Source organism: Aotus nancymaae, unplaced genomic scaffold (assembly GCF_030222135.1).
Source record: "Aotus nancymaae isolate 86718 unplaced genomic scaffold, 86718_ANA_hifiasm-v0.15.2.pri h1tg000076l, whole genome shotgun sequence".
In the NCBI taxonomy this organism is placed as follows: domain Eukaryota; kingdom Metazoa; phylum Chordata; class Mammalia; order Primates; family Aotidae; genus Aotus; species Aotus nancymaae.
Genome location: NW_026988491.1, coordinates 5520811 through 5537969, shown reverse-complemented (window position 1 = coordinate 5537969; position 17159 = coordinate 5520811). Strand labels below are relative to the sequence as shown.

Genomic DNA, 17159 nt, shown 5'->3' with positions numbered 1-17159 from the left:
GGGGGCGGGGTCGGGAAGGAGGCGGGTGTGCTGGACATGCGCACAGAGTGCGGGCGGCTACGGAAGCGGTAAGATAGTCCCTAGGCCGCCGCCCTGGTGCAACCTGGTGCGTTGCCGTGGAGATGGGCATGGCTGGATGGAGTTGGGTGCGGTGAGATGAACTGACCCTGCTGCGCCACGGGGACTGCAGTGGCCCTGGCTTGCTGGCAAGGCGGGTAACCAGTTGAGCCAGGGTGGGGCTGCTCAGGAGCGTGTAGCCGAGGCCAGGATTTCGCTGAAGACCCAGCACAGGTATTTCCTTTCTGCGACAAGACACCACTGCTATGGAAACCAAAGCGCTAGGCCAGCCGGGATTGAGGCTTTGGGATCCTGACTGGTCTCCCTCCCGAAGACCCTGCCCGAGGCTTCCCGGAGCAGCTACTTCCTGAACGAACCCGCGCATCCTCCCGAGGGAAAAAGGTAAGACCGCTGGAGTCTTAACACCGAGCAGCCGAAAAAGCCTATTCCAATGCCAGCTCCCCCAGGAAACTTACCTGGCCCACCCCTAGAAGTGGTGCCTCGCTCTCGTTAACTCTTGGACTTTCCATGTTTATAACCTAGTATTTCACCAACGCCTCGCGGTGTTTGTCCACTTTTCCCCACACAATGGACCATAAAGACCGGCTTCCTTGGCTTCTGACTCTGAACAAGTCCTTTCCCCCGCTGTGTCTCACTTCCTCTTATGTAAAACGGAAATATTAACTCTAGACGCCGGTCTGATTAGGTTGCTTTGAGGATTGAACCAGATGAGGGAAGCCAAAGACTTCCTAGGCTGTAAAGTGGTGAAACTGAGTTGCTATTTTTTTCCTCCGCCTCCCACTCCCTCAAGCTAAATGTTCTTTAGATCTCTTGTGTTTTCTTCAGGCGGTCTTTGCGATTCCCTAGCCTCTCCGACCTGGAAGAAATCAGAAATCTCTTTACACTTAACTTCCACAGAGCCCTGCATTTTTTTTTTTTTTTTTTTTTTTTTTGAGACAGAGTTTCGCTCTTGTTACCCAGGCTGGAGTGCAATGGCGCGATTTCGGCTCACCGCAACCTCAGCCTCCTGGGTTCAGGCAATTCTCCTCCCTCAGCCTCCTGAGTAGCTGGGATTACAGGCACGCGCCACCATGCCCAGCTAATTTTTGTATTTTTAGTAGAGACGGGGTTTCACCATGTTGACCAGGATGGTCTCGATCTCTTGACCTCGTGATCCACCCGCCTCGGCCTCCCAAAGTGCTGGGATTACAGGCGTGAGCCACCGCGCCCGGCTAGAGCCCTGCATTTTAACTTCCCTATCAGAAGCAAGAAAAAATAGTTATCGTTTTTAGAGGGCTTACACTGTGCCAAGCCCTGATAATACTCTTTACCTGGATTATCTCATTGAATTTCACAACATCCTTTTTTGAGGTAGGCACTGTTACCTATTTTCAAGCTCTGTCTGCCTGTAATTGCCTGTTTACTGTTTCCCCCACTAGACTTTGAGCTCTGTGAGAAAAGTAGCCATGCCTGTCTTGTATAGTTGCTACATTTCAGTATCTCCAACACCTAATACAGTGCCTGATAGATATATCTTTCTTTCTTTCAAGATGGAGTCTCTGTCACCCAGGCTGGAGTACTACAGTGGCTCGATCTGGTTTCACTGCAACCTCCACCTCCCAGCTTTAAGCAATTATGTCTCAGCCTCCTGAGTAGCTGGGACTACAGGCCCATGCCACCACACCTGGCTAATTTTTGTATTTTTAGTAGAGATGCGGTTTCACCATATTGGTCAGACTGGTCTTGAACTCCTGACCTCAGGTGATCTGCCCCCCTCAGCCTCCCAAAGTGCTGAGATTACAGATGTGAACCACCAGGCCTGTAGATATTTCTTAACTAGCATGAAAATGACAGATTCTCCTCCCATCACTACCCTCACCGGCAAGAGTATTGTTACTTCTGCAAACTTTTAGTTGCTCTGATGAACAGCACATTCCTCTATTTCTGTTACCCACTAGGCATTGGTTTGGGGGGAAGTCAGTTCACTTATCTCTGGAGTTTTTGATGCTGAGGATCCAGAACATTCCTTAGCATTTAGGCTTCCATCTGGGTTCAGGAGGCTTTTTCCTTGCCCTTCATATCACCTCTATAACAAGCCACCCGATCTGCCCTTCCTGGGGTGAGCCTGATGCATTTGAGTCTAGGGCATTGGCAGGTAGGATTTGCCTATACAACCTTCGGTCTTTCTCTTTAGTAGCCTCAGAACCACCGCCACTCCCACCCAGCCTCCTCCTGGAATTCTAGAGAAACATGGCCAAGAACTCATTCTTTCCAGAAAACCTCTCAAAGGCAGAGTCATAGCTCTTGGAATCATTTTTTCATTCAGCAAATATTTATCAAGTACCTACTTGTGGGGACACAGAGCTTGGCACTAGTCAGTGATAGAGGGGGAGTGAAATAGACACTGTCATATCCCTAAAGGGCTCACAGTCTCTTCGGGAAATAGACATTAATTAAATAATCAGATCAGGGCAAAACCACACCTTGAGTAAGTGTTAGGAAGGAGAGAACATAGGGCTAAGAAAGCCTGGGGCAGAGAGTTGATCAAACATGAGGGAGGGTGTGATCTAAGATTTCTCTTAAAACAGTTACCTTTGAGTTGATATCTTAAGGCTCAGACTTCTGCAGTCCTCTGCTGAATGGGCCAGATCAGGATCTGATAGGTTCATAAGGAAAGGGGCTGAGAGATCAGCAGAGGCAAAGGCCACTGACTGGAGAGGACAGGCTGTCCCTAAAGAACTGTATGTGGCTCAGTCCACCTGAGGCCCTTCAGAGCATGCAGAAGCCTAATAAAAGGCTGGAGAGACAGGCAGGAGCCAGGTCAAAAATAGCCTTGACAGCCAAACTACGTGGCTCCATCTTATCCTGACGATGGATAGCCACTGAAATAAATTAAGCAGAGAAACAAAACTTTGGCTCCTCATTTCTCCTGCCTGGTGAAGACTGCCATTTGGCCTTGAAAGGTGTGATCTAAATCCAAATGCCCCTATTTCAGTAGGACGTATAAAGATGTCCTGGTTTTTGCAGCTTTGTTTAAGACTGGGGGCCGGGCACGGTGGCTCTCGCCTGTAATCCCAGCACTGTGGGAGACCAAGGTGGGTGGGTCATTTGAGGTCAGGAGTTTGAGACCAGCTTGACCTACATAGTGAAACCTAGTCTCTACTAAAATACAAAAATTAGCCAGGTGTGGTGGTAGGTGCCTATAATCCCAGCTACTCGGGAGGCTGAAGCAGAACCACTTGAACCCAGGAGGTGGAGGTTGCAGTGAGCTGAGATTGCACCACTGCTCTCCAGCTCGGGTGACAGAGCAAGACTCCCTCTCAACAACAACAAAAGTCTGCCTGTCCCTGGGGTGCATTCCACCGCTCTGCTGCAGGCAGCATGGTGCAGGTGTGGCAGGTCTTCTGGAGGCCCTGCTGCCTCTCTGTGCTTGCCCCTGGGGTTGTTGTGGTGCACATTATGCTGGCCTCCAGGAAGCATTCGGCCACTCCCTTTCCCAGGCCCTCTTCAGAGGCAAGATGCAGGAGCATGTCTAATAATTTAGGGCTTTGTATTTGACATCAGCTTCACATGGGCATATCCTGTCTCTTCAAAGAGATGGTTCTTAGAGGGGGAAAATGGGACCCTCCCTACTCTTATACCACCCCCTTAGTGACTGCCAGCACAATGGGCTCTGGTTCCATGCCACTGGCCAGGGCCTTATGATTTGGGCATAAAGTCAGAAGACTGAGGAGGAAGATTGTATAAGTGGTTCCCATTCAGAGGGGCAAGAAGAGGGCTTTGTGAGCTTAAATGGAGAGGCAGCCCAGGGCACAGCTGAGGGACACAAATCATCTGCCCAACTGGAACTGTGGGGCCCCTCAAGGGAGGCCTCAAGTGCCAGACTTGGGGACTTGCCCTTTGTCCTATAGGGCAGTGCACATTAGACCACCTGAGAAGCAGGCTGAAAATGCAGATTCATGCTCTTCACCCCAAGAGTCTGACTCCATGGGTTTGAGAGGGACCTGGGTATCTGTACTTTTAATGAGTTTGCAGGGTAATTCTGCTGAGATGGTCAGAGGACTACCTTGGGGAATGCTGTAGGCCTATCCACTTCCCAGGGATCCCCTGGAGTTGGCCCTCTGGGCACCTGCCCTCTAAACATCCTCTCCCTCCCTGCAGTTTTCCGTGGACACAGCCTAGCAGAAAGACTTTATGCTTCGCTGATTGCTGACCTACCGCCTTGATGACAGCACCCTTGTGTGCCTTCCCGGTTCAGTTCCCGCAGCCCTCAGTCAGTGGCCTCTCACAGATAACCAAAAGCCTGTATATCAGCAATGGCGCAGCCGCCAACAACAAGCTCATGCTGTCTAGCAACCAGATCACCATGGTCATCAATGTCTCAGTGGAGGTAGTGAACACCTTATACGAGGATATCCAGTACATGCAGGTACCTGTGGCCGACGCCCCTAACTCACGTCTCTGCGACTTCTTTGACCCTATTGCTGACCACATACACAGTGTGGAGATGAAGCAGGGCCGTACTCTGCTGCACTGTGCAGCCGGTGTGAGCCGCTCAGCCGCCCTGTGCCTAGCCTACCTCATGAAGTACCACACCATGTCCCTGCTGGACGCCCACACATGGACCAAGTCATGCCGGCCCATCATCCGACCCAACAGTGGCTTTTGGGAGCAGCTCATCCACTATGAGTTTCAGTTGTTTGGCAAGAACACTGTGCACATGGTCAGTTCCCCAATGGGAGTGATTCCTGACATCTATGAGAAGGACGTCCGTTTGATGATCCCACTGTGAGCCATCCCACCAGCCCCAGCACTGGAGTCAGAGGTACAGATCTGTTGCTGATCCTACACCAAGATCCAAACTTGAACGTTCTACTTTTGTTGATACAGAAAAAAACAGATGATGCCTTTTATGAGCACAAGAAAATAGTTGTGGTAGCTTTTAACTTTATAATCCATTTTTTAAAAGATTAAACTCACTAATTTTGAGATGGTGAAAATAAATTTTCTGCCCTGTGAATGACAGGCCTCCACTGGCCAGTAGATAGATTGAGGCAGATGGTACCCAGAACAAAGAGGCCAGCACCCAATGCACATGACAGGCCTGGAATCCTGCAGCCCTCCCCAAAACTGAGTGACCTAAGAATGAATCTGCTACAATTCCACCTCATTCTTTCACACCCAGAGCCAGAGCCTTAAGCATCATGGGTCCTCTTGCACTTCTCGCAGTAAGGGCCAATCTACTAGATAAATTGCCTTCAGGCAGTGATCCAGGAATCCTGGGGGGTCCCAGGCCACTTCTGCTTCCACCTTCACTACAAGTGGCCCAATTCTGGTTTTCTAGATTGGACTTATGCATAAAGTAGTTTTCAAAGAAAGCATTCCACCGTATAAATTATTTTTTCTTTTTTTGAGACGGTCTTGTTAGAGTGCAGTAGCATGATCACGGCTCGCTGCAGCCACAGCCTCTCAGGCTCAAGCGATTCTCTCACCTTAGCCTCCTGAGCGGCTGGGACTATAGATGTGCCACCATGCCCACCTCAATTTTTTTTTTTTTAAGAGATGAAGTTTTACTATATTGCCCAGACTGGTGTCAAACTCCTGGCCTCAATCCTCCACCTCAGCCTCCCAAAAGTGTTGGGATTATAGGCGTGAGCCCCTGCACCCAAGTACCACTTTATAAAAATTTTTTTAAAAAAAGTTTTTTGTGAGTGCTATTGTACATGGCTAGGTTTCAAAGAGCCCTTGGCCATCCCTCACCAACCTTTGATGAAAGGTGGTGTTAGTCCCCTTCTCCAGGGCACATTAGAAAAACAGGCCTGATATCAGGCCTCCGGGTTTCTCTCACAGGCCTCGGCTTGGAAGGCTGGAGCTTCAGACCAAGGCGCAGCCCTGAAACCTCCTCTTCATGTGACCTGGAGCCCTGGGAGCATCACTGGCCTCATCTGTCCAATGACTGCCCTTTTCTCACAGAGTGGTTGTGAAGATTCAACAATTTATTGGCATAGTGCCTGGCACGTGGTATGCGCTTAGCTCAAACGGCAGCTCTCATGATGAATGACAGACTGTTTCACCCTGCTGGCCCCTGGTTGGCACCCTCATCCTCACAATGGCATTTCTTCTATCTGTGCACAGCCCTTTATTGTTTATAAAGTACTCTTCCAAAAAGTTACCCTGTGTGTTAAAAAAAAGGTTTAAGTCCTTTCAGACCCTACCTCAGAGAAGGCCTAGACTTAGAGCCTTTTGGGAGCGTCCATCTTGTTTAATCCACGTGCAACCAAAGGGTCCTGAAGCAAGAAGCACGATCCCAGCTTCCCCCAATCACTTCTAAACAGTGATTCCAGCCTTGTTTAGAACCACTATGAAAACCTGCACCCCAGCTGACTGCTGGGATCCATAATGGGGCAGTGTCAAAGGGACTAACAAACAAGTGGACGCCATCAGCAGGCACTGGAATTCAGGATTGTTCACATCCCCTCGGTGCTGAGGACCTGGCTCAAGACCAGCTCTTCTGATCCAGAGGTTTTCAGCAAACAGCATTTGAAACAAACAAAAGCATGGCTGCTCTGTTTGACACCAAACTGTGGCTCCAGATTCCAGTGGAAGCCAAGTGCTTTTTCTTTTACAGCTGGGTGCCTGTAATCCCAGCTACTCAGGCAGGAGAATCGCTTGAACCTAGGAGGCGGAGGATATAGTAAGCCAAGACTGTGCCATTGTGCTCCAGCCCGGGCGACAAGAGTGGGACTCCATCTCAAAAAATAAAGAAGAAATGCTTGGGACCAGAAATATTTTGGATTTTTTTCAGATTAGTATTTGTTTTACCTGAAGCAAATATTATTTGAGCGTCCCAACTCCGAAATCCAAAATGCTTAAATGAGTATTTCCTTTGAGAGTCATTTCAGCTCTCAAAAAATTTTGGATTTTGAGCATTTCAGATTTTTGGATTTGAGATCCATGGGTGGATCTCATATATTTCACTTGAGGGGGCTGCTGTAGATGTTTTTTTCCAATTGCTCATTGTTAGTATATAGAAATACAATTGAGGCCGGGTGTGGTGGCTCTTGCCGGTAATCCCAGCACTTTGGGAGGCCGAGGTGGCCGGATCACTTGAGTTCAGGTATTTGAGACCAGGCTGGCCAACAAGGCAAAAGCCTCATCTCTGCTAAAAATACAAAAGTTAGCAGCGCATGGTGGTGGACACCTGATATCCAAGCTACTGAGCTTAGAGGCTGAGACAGGAGAATTGCTTGAACCCAGGAGAGCCAAGATCACAACACTGCGCTCCAGCCTGGGCAACAAAGCAAGACTCCATCTCAAAAAAAAACAAAAAACAAAAAAAAAAACAGTAGGTTCTATGCCTTCTGTCCCCCATGGTTTCTACTCAGAAATCCACAGGCATTCTAACTGTTGTTTCCCAATAGGTAATGCCTCATTTTTTCCCCAGCTGCTTTTAAAGATTTTCTCCTTGTCTTTGGTTCCCATCAGTTTGATTATGATGTATATGGGCATGGATTTCTTTGGATTATTCTTATCAGAGTTCACAGAGCCTGCTGATTGTCTTTCAAAAATCTGGGAAGTTCTCAGCTATGATTTCTTCAAATACTGTTTTCTGCACCATACTGTCCTGTACTTCCGTGTCTTTGATAACATGAACATTAGACCTTTTGACATTATCTGTGAAATCCTGAGTCTTCATTAAAAAAAAAAAAAATTCTCTAGCTGGGTGTGATGGCACGCACCTATAGTCCCAGCTATTTGTTGGGGCTGAAGTGAGAGTATCACCTGAGCCCAGGAGGTCAAGGCTGCAGTGAGCCGAGATCACACCACTGCACTTCAGCCTGGGTGACAAAGTGAGACCCTGTCTCAAAAAACCCAAAAAAATGTTCTTTTTCTCTCTGCTGCTCATGTTGGGTAATGTATTAGTTTAGTCTTGGTGCTGTAATAAATTACCACAAATTCTATGCTTAAAATTGCAGAAGATCTGGGGAAAAAAAAAATTACCACAAACTTTGTGGCTCAAAACAACATCCATATATTTTCTCACAATTTCTGTAGGTCAGGAGTCTGATTGGACTTGACTAGGTCCTTTGCTTAGAGTCTCACAAGGTCAAAATCACGTTTTATAAGGCCAAAACCAAATGTGTTTTTTTCCCTGGCGGCTCTGAGGAATAGTCTGCTTCCATGTTCATTTTGGTTCTTGGCTGAATTCAGTTCATTGCAGTTGCAGGGTAGAGGACCCTGTTTTCTTAGCTGTCAGCTGGCGGCCAGCCTTTGCTCCATAGAAGCTGCCCACATTCTGGTGCTTTCTATGTGTCCCCCTCCAGAAATAGCAGGTTGAATTCTTCTTACACTTTAAATACCTCTAACTTTTCCTTCTGCTACATCTAAGTCTAGCCAGAGAGAATCACTCTGCTTTAAAAAGCCTCATGTGGGCTGGGTGCGGTGGCTCACGCCTATAATCCCAACACTTTGGGAGGCCAAGGCGGGTGGATCACGAGGTCAAGAGATCGAGACCATCCTGGTCAACATGGTGAAACCCCGTTTCTACTAAAAAAATACAAAAAATTAGCTGGGCATGGTGGCGCGTGCCTGTAATCCCAGCTACTCAGGAGGCTGAGGCAGGAGGATTGCCTGAACCCAGGAGGCGGAGGTTGCGGTGAGCCGAGATCACGCCATTGCACTCCAGCCTGGGTAACAAGAGCGAAACTCCGTAAAAAAAAAAAAGAAAAAAAAAAGCCTCATGTGATTAGAATGAGCCCACCTAATAGTCCAGAATAATCCCAATTTTAAAATCAGTTACATCTGCAGTCTCCTTTGTCATATAAAGTAACATTCACATTTTCCAGGGAATAGGTCAGAAACATCATTTCCAAATCTTGATTCTTATATTTTCTTAGTTCTAAAATTCTTATTTAGCCTGTAATCACAGCACTTTGGGAGGCTGAGGCGGGTAGATCACCTGAGGTCAGGAGTTCAAGACCAGCCTGGCCAACATGGAGAAATCCTGTCTCTATTCTACTAAACATACAGAAGTTAGCTGGGTGTGGTGGCACATGCTTATAGTCCCAGCTACTCCAGAGGCTGAGGCAGAAGAATTGCTTGAACCCAGGAGGTAGAGGTTGTGCCACTGTACTACAGCCTGGGTGACAAGAGCAAAACTCCATCTCAAAATAAACATTAAAAAAAAAAATTCTTATTTAAAAAATAATAATAAATAAAATTTCTGTTGGATTGTTTTCTTTGTCCTCTATTTCTCTGTTAAAACTTTCCATCTTCCATTTTTAAAGTCTTTTTCTGAGCCAGACATGGTGGCTCACACCTGTAATCCCAGTACTTTGGGAGGCCGAGGCAGGCAGATCATCTGAGATCAGGTGTTTCAGACCAGCCTGGCCAACATGGTGAAACTGCGTCTCTACTTATAATACAAAAAATCAGCTGGACATGGTGGTGGGCACCTGTAATCACAGCTACCCAGGAGGCTGAGGCTGAAGAATCGCTTGAACCTGGGAAGTGGAGGTTGCAGTGAGTGAAGATTGTGCTATTGCACTCCAGCCTGAGCAACAAGAGTGAAATTCCATCTCAAAAAAAAAAAGGTATTTTCTGATAATTCCAACATCTGGGACATCTCAGGGTACAGACTTTCCTGGTTCTTTGTAATTTTGATTGTATCCCAGACATTTTGAATGTCTTGTTTAAATCCCACAGAAAATGTTGGGTTTTTGTTTTAGGAGGCGGTTGACCCTCTTAGGTTCAGTTCTGATCTGTGGGCTATTGTAGTTCGAATATCAGTTCAGTTTTAAGCCTTTGCCATGTAAATCAGAACAGTCCTAAGCTTATGCCACCCAGTGACCAGTCTGAAACCTGAGTGTTCTGCCTAATAGTTCAGTTCCCAAAGTCATTGGAATACTGTTTAGGGTCAGATCCATGCATGTAAGCCTACAAATTCATGTGCAACTTTATGGGATCTATTTCACAAGCTCTCTCCTGTCCACATTCTCCCCTACACTCTCCAGCTTTCAAGACCCCTCATTTCCCTGGTCCTTTAGCTGGAAATTGGGACTCCCTGCTCTGTTACGTACCTTCCATGGTGGGGTGTACTCTTGGGCCAAGTGACAGGATGAAGAGAGAAAAAAAGGCAACAGAGATTCCCCTCTTATACTTTTCGGATTGCAGATGCTTTGGCCAGATAAAAGAATTCCGCTCTGTCAGAGTTTTATGTGCTTTTCTGGCCGCCACTGCTACTGCTACCAAAAAAAAAAAAAAAATTAATTTTTCTAGAGACAGAGTCTCACTATGTTGCCAAGGCTGGTCTCAAATCCCTGGCCTCAAATGATCCTCCCTCCTCAGCCTCCCAAATCCTGGGATTACAGGCATGAGCAACCACACCCAGCCTTGTTAATATTTCTTTTTTTAAGAGTTCTCGGATGCATTCTGTCCAGGGCTTTTAGTTGCAGCCAATGGGAGAGACACACTATGCTTACCTATCTTACTTAGAACTAGAACCCCAAGAGATTTTTTTTTTTAATTAAAAAAAATTTTTTTTGAGATGGTCTCACTCTGTTGCCCAGGCTAGATACTGTGGTGTGATCACCACTCACTGCAGCCTCAACCTCCCAGGCTCTAGTGATCCTCCCACCGCAGCCTCTTGAGTAGCTAGAGCTTAGGGGCACTCACCACCATGCTCCACTAATTATTACTTTTTTAATCTTTTAAAAATTTTTGTAGAGACAGGGTCTCACCATGTTGCCCAGGCTGGTCTCAAATTCCTGGGCTCAAGTAATCCACCTGCCTTGGCTTCCCAAAGTGCTGGAATTATAGGTGTGACCCACCACACGAAGCCAGAATTTTTTTTTTTTTTTTTTTTTTTTTTTTTTTGAGACAGAGTATCCTTCTGTCACTCAGGCTGGAGTGCAATGGTGTGATCTCGGCTCATTGCAACCTCCACCTCTCGAGTTCAAGCAATTCTTCTGCCTCAGCTTCCTGAGTAGCTGGGATTACAGGCACCTGCCACCACGCCCAACTAATCTTTTTTTTTTTTTTTTGTACTTTTAGTAGAGATGGGGTTTCACCATGTTGGCCAGGCTGATCTCAACTCCTGACCTCAGGTGATCCACCCACCTTGGCTTCCCAAAGTGTTGGAATTACAGGTGTGAGCCATCTCATTCATAGAAAAAGAAAAACAAGCCAGGCGGGGTGGCTCATGCCTGTAATCCCAACACTTTGGGAGGCCAAGGCAGGCGAATCACCTGAGGTTGGGAGTTCAAGACCAGCCTGACCAACATGGAGAAACCCGTCTCTACTAAAAATACAAAATTACACATGCCTGTAATCAGCTACTCGGGAGGCTGTGAGGCAGGAGAATCACTTGAACCCAGGAGGCGGAGGTTGCAGTGAGTCGAGATCATGCCATTGTACTCCAGCCTAGTCAACAGAGTGAAACTCCATCTCAAAAAAAAAAAAAGAAAAAGGAAAATATGGTCTAGCCACAGTATCCCCATCCTCCTAACCAAGTCAACATCTTAATGTGATATATTTCCTTCCTCCCGAATATTTTTTTCATAGTTGAGAAAACATAATTTTCATTCCTTCTTTTTAAAGTTTTAATTACTTTTTATATTTTTATACAAAATAGAGATAGGGTTTCGCTATGTTGGCCTGGCTGGTCTCAAACTCATGGGCTCAAGTGATCTTTCCTCCTCAGCCTCCCAATGTGCTGGGATTACAGGCATGAGCCACTGGCCCCAGCCATTCCTCCTTTTTAAGCCTCTTTTTAAATATTCATAATTGGACATGATGGGACCAGGATTTCATATCCTAATGGGAGAGGTTAAGGTTGAGGGCTTTTGAGAGGGTCCACATCCTTTTCCCAAATAGTTTACTCTGTTCTTTTGGACTCAAGAGTAGAGTGGCCTTTTACTCAGGCAACCTAGGAAGAAGGTCATGTTGAGGTTTGAATGCAGTCCTATAATAGGGGAGAATGAAATGGTCCCATAGCCTAACAGCCGGGCTTGGAACAGGGATTCTAGGCCTCTGTTTGATTTCATGAACCTTTAACTTTCACACTCCAAAAGTGAGGAACTACTTTCTGTCCAAAGTCAATTAAATTTGGTTTGAGAAGTTTCTGTGAAGTTTATAATGCCCTGTCAGATAAACAGGGACATGCTGTTGGCCCTGAGGATTTCTCAGAATGACCTCTGGTGAGATGGTGATCTTATTACAAATCCCAGGGGCAGGAAGCTCTTGACCTTGAAGCACACAGCCCTGCTTTCCTATCCTGGGATGTTAAATCCAAATGCCCTTAGAGGCCAAGTGCAGTGGCTTATGCCTGTAATTCCATTACTTTGGGTGGCTGAGGCAGGAGAATCACTTGAGCCTGAGAATTTGAGACCAGCTTGTGCAACACAGTGAGACTCCTTTTCTACAAAAAAAATTGAAGAAAAAAAAGTAGCCCAGTATGGTGGTGCACACCTGTTGTCCCAGCTACTTGGGAGGCTGAGGTGTGAGGATGGCTTAAGCCCAAGGAGGTTGAGCTATGATGGTACCACTGCAGTGTGTCCTTGGCAACAGAGTGAGACCCTGTTGCCCAGGATGCAGTGCAGTGGTACCTCAATAAGTAAATAAAAATAAGAAAAAAAGAAGTCCTAAGAATCCATTAGCTTCCACCTCTGGATTGCAGCTCAATATCACCTAAGAAGGAGCTTGGGATGAATGTTGAGAGGTGTGGATTCTCATACTGACTCTTCCACTGCTTGGCTTTGACTTCAGGCAGACCCTGGAATTTTTTCTGAAATTTTGCCTACTCTGTAAAATGGGAATCATAATGCCACCCGGGCATAAGAATGCACCCCACAGACCTCTAGTTACAGAAAGAAAAATTGACTATGGGTTCCCAACTGTGGCACTGTGAAATCCATCATAATGTTCATGCTGAAACCAGATTTCCTTCAGGCTCCTTCTAGCTAGTTCCTGGGTACAGAAGGGATAGTAGGCAGGCCCATTTCTGGGAGACATGCTAGATGTGCCCTTGGCAAAATATTTGTAATTACTTTTCCAAAAAAAAAAAGGATGTTTTGTTGACTGAGCTGGGTAATGCCAGGCTGGCTTTTTTTCCTTTTTTTTGAGATAGGATCTCAGTAACCCAGACTGGAGTGCAGTGGTTGCAATTACGGCCCACTACAGCGTCCCACCTCAGCCTCCCAAGTAGCTGGGACTATAGGGGTTCATCACCACACTTGGCTAATTCATTTTTTTTTTCGTAGAGATAGAGTTTTGCCATGTTGTCAAGGGGTCTGGAATTCTTGGGATCAAGCCATCCACCCTCCTCAGCCTCCCAAAGTGCAAGGATTACAGGTGTGAGCCACCATACCTGGCTGCTGGCTTCTTGTGGCAAAGGGTCCCTACAGTCCTGGGCCAGACACTGCAAAGCCCCTGTAACTTCACACCTTGGCTCTGTTCTTCACAGCAGAGTAGGTAGCAGGAAATAGCAGAACCCTACTAATTAGGAGGGTGAAGTCCTAATCCTGCTGCTCCTTCTGCATGAGGTCGTCTTGGTTCTTTCTATTCTTTGGGCTTCAGTTTCCTCATTATAGACAATGAGGATTGAACTAGATCTGTGGTTTTTCAAACAGAGTTCCAGGGAAATCTGGCAGAGGTACCTCAGGGGTGAAGGGGTCCCATGCTCTTCCCTATTTCATTTAAAAACAGGGAACTCCTTTCCAGGCGGATGCCGAAGATGGCGGAGAAGCAGGTCCTGGTGTGCGATGGTCGAAGCCATCTCCTGAGCTTCCTGACGGCCATAGTGGCTAAGGAGGCCAGTGGTGGTCGTGTGCAGCGGGGGCATCAACATTTCTGGCAATGTCTATAGAAACAAGTTGAATTACCTCGCCTTCCTCCGCAAGCGGATGAGCAGCTACCTTTCCTGAGGCACCTACCACTTCCGGGCTCCCACCGCTTCCGGGCCCTCAGCCACATCTTCCGGCGAACCGTGAGACACGCTTCTCCCGCAAGACCAAGGAGGCCAGATTTCTCTGTACGGCCTCAAGTTGTTTGACGGCATTCCACCCTACTATGACAGAAAAAAAGCGGATGGTGGTTCCTCTTGCCCTCAAAGTCGTGCGTCTGAAGCTACAAGAAAGTTTTCCTGCCTGGGGCACCTGGCTCACAAGGTTGGCTGGAAGTACCAGACGGTGACAACCACCCTGGAGGAGAAGAGGAAGGAGGAGGCCAAGATCCACTACCGGAATAAGAAACTGCTCACTAGGCTATGGAAACTGGCCAAGAAGAACATGGAGAAGAAAATAGACAAATACACAGAGGTCCTTAAGACCCATGGACTCCTCTGTTGTGAGCCCAAAAAAGACTGTTTATTCCTCAAAAAATAAATAAAAATAGAATAAAAATAAAAATAAGGAACTCTGCTTTGGCTTGATTGATATTGGGCTCCAGTGTAACAAGGGTTCCCCTCCAAACAATGTCTAAACTTACAAACAGAAATTCCCAGGCTAGGCAGCAGGTGCAGCTGGGATGCTGGCAGTGCTTAGAGAAGGAGGAAGGTGGCCAGGCATGGTGAGTCATGCCTGTATCCCAAGCACTTTGGGAAGCCGAAGCAGGCAGATTACTTGAGGTCAGAAGTTCGAGACCAGCCTGGCCAATGTAGTGAAATCCAGTCTCTACTAAAAATACAAATTAGCCAGGTGTGGTGGTGTGCACCTGTCGTCCCAGCTACTCAGGAGGCTGAGGCAGGAGAATCGTTTGAACCTAGGAGGCAGAGGTTGTAGTGACCTGAGATCATGCCATTATACTCCAGCCTGGGTAACAGAGCCAGACTCTGTATCAAAAAAAAAAAGGAGGAAGGGGGCACGTGAGGGTTGTGGCAGTCAGATAGGGCAGCAGGAGACCTAGACACTGAAAGACTTCAGCAGGCATAGAGAACAGGGGTGGCCCCCAATAGCCGAACGGTTCAGGGCAGTGGGGTAGGCTTGGAAACATCAGAACATCCAGGGCCTCAAATACCAGGCCAGGGAGTCCAGGCTTTGTCCTGTCAGTGGTGGGAAGCACAGAAGCAGCCACCAACCCTCACTGAGCAAACATTTAGTAAATTCCTGTTGTAGGCCAGGACTGTGCAGTGCTTAGTTAGGGAGGATGCAGAGGTGTGGCTGACAAGACTCCACCCAGAACAGAATGCTCCCAGGCTAATTCCTCATAGGGCTGGCTCTGGGCTATGTCCCCAAATCCTCAAAGGCTCACTGATGTGGTAGCTAGCCTCAGAGATGTCCTCAATGATCCCATCTTCCTGGTAATCCTGCCCTTGTGTAGTCAGTGTGGGAAGGGCCCATGCTAAATAAACTAGTAACCAGTAAGATACTGGAGAAACGACAGAGTGTAACCTTTGAGATTAGATTTAAAAGGAGTTCGTGGCCAGGCACAAACTCATTCCTGTAATCCCAGAACTTTGGGAGGCTGAGGCAGGCGGATCACCTGAGGTCAGGAGTTTGAGACCAGCCTGGCCAACGTGGGTGAAACCCTGCCTTTACAAAAATACAAAAAAAAAAAAAAAAAATAGCCAGACATGATGGTGGGTGCCTGTAATCCCAGCTACTCAGGAGGCTGAGGCGGGAGAATGGCTTGAACCCAGGAGGCAGAGGTTGCAGTGAGCCAAGATCGCGCCATTGCACTCCAGCCTGGGTGAGAGAGAGAGACTGTGTCTTAAAAAAAAGGACTTTGTGGTTTCTTGCTCTCTTGAATCACTCACTCACTCTGGGGGACACCAACAACCAGGTGTTGAGGACACTCAAGAGGGCCTGTGGAGAAGCCCACATGGCAAGGAACTGAGTCTCCTGACAACAGCCACGTAAATGCCCCATTTTGAATGTAAATCTGAAACTGCCTTTGCAAAAGTGTGACTGAGACAGTGAAAGAGATCTAACTTAATCGACTCCATCTTGCTTCTAACCTCTAAACTGTCTTTGTTCATTCCTGGGCATAGGCTGAACTAATGCTCAGAGAAACAGTCTATAGATTAAAATGAAGATGATAACAGCCCTTTCTCAAAGCAGACCTCCTTCTTGCCTGGGGACTATATAGCCTTTGTAGGACTAACCTTAACCACAAGATTAGAAATTATGGTTTAGGAGTCATGTAGATAAATGGAGGCTGCAATATTCTGACCCTCCCTAAACTGCTCCTAAGATCAGTGCTTGCGATATTTTGCAGACCCTGAACTTGATGGATCAGCTGGTACCACCCAGATTGATAAACTGGCTCATCTGATCTTGTGGCCTCCACCCAGGAACTGACTGGGCACGAGAAGACAGCTTCAATTTCCTGTAATTTCATCCCTGGACTATCAGCACGCCTGGCTCCCTGGCTTCCTCCAACTCGCCAAGTTGTCCTTAAAAACTCCACTCCCTTGAGTACATCACAACAGGGTATAAAATTTTAAATAAATAAATAAATCGCTCCACTCCCTGAATGGTCGGAGAGAATGATTTCAGTAATAATAAAACTCTGGTCTCCTGCACAACAGGCTCCATGTGAATTACTCTTTCTCAATTGCAATTCCCCTGTCTTGATAAATCGGCTCTGTCTAGGCAGTGGGCAAGGTGAACCCATTGGGCGTCACAAATTCTCCAGCCCATCGGAGGTTGCAGTGAGCCGAGATCGTGCCACTGCACTTCAGCCTGGCAACAGAGTGAGACTGTCTCAAAAAAAAAAAAAAAAAAAAAACTTTGGCCTTGGCAGGCCAAGGCAGGCGGATCACCTGAGGTCAGGAGTTCAAGACCAGCCTGACCAACATGGTGAAACCCTGTCTTTAAAAAAAAAAAAAGAAAAAGAAAAAGACAAATCCTCTAGCCCAACAAGCTTCCAGATGACTGAAGCTCACGCCAACATCTTGACTACAACTTCATGAGAAACTCAACCAGAAGCAACCCACTAAGCCACTCCCAAATTCCTGATCCACTGAAACTGTGAGCTACTACATATTTGTTGCTCTAAGCCATAAAATCATTATTATTTTTTTTTTTTGAGACAGAGTCTCGCTCTTGTTGCCCAGGCTGGAGTGCAGTGGCATGATCTTGGCTCACTGCAACCTCCGCCTCCCG

General features: G+C 47.0%; 1 protein-coding gene across 5 annotated transcripts; it reads left to right on the top strand.

Annotated features, from left to right (window-relative positions):
* Positions 1-24: 24 nt before the first annotated feature.
* On the top strand, positions 25-16568 carry DUSP18 (dual specificity phosphatase 18). 5 transcript variants are annotated; one of them, XM_012471372.2, is made up of 3 exons: positions 25-459; positions 4219-4882; positions 16270-16568. In XM_012471372.2, the coding sequence occupies exon 2, from the start codon at positions 4283-4285 to the stop codon at positions 4847-4849; it is 567 nt and encodes a 188-aa protein (XP_012326795.1). In that variant the 5' UTR covers positions 25-459; positions 4219-4282; the 3' UTR covers positions 4850-4882; positions 16270-16568. The 5 variants fall into 5 exon arrangements, with proteins under 5 accessions (XP_012326795.1, XP_012326794.1, XP_012326792.1 ...); XM_012471371.3 differs by lacking the exon at positions 16270-16568 and adding an exon at positions 13777-14655; XM_012471369.2 differs by lacking the exon at positions 16270-16568 and adding an exon at positions 13762-14655.
* Positions 16569-17159: the final 591 nt, after the last annotated feature.

Excerpts from the sequence above, each read along its gene's own strand:
- DUSP18 (XM_012471372.2), top strand. The coding sequence starts at position 4,283 with ATGACAGCACCCTTGTGTGCCTTCCCGGTTCAGTTCCCGCAGCCCTCA.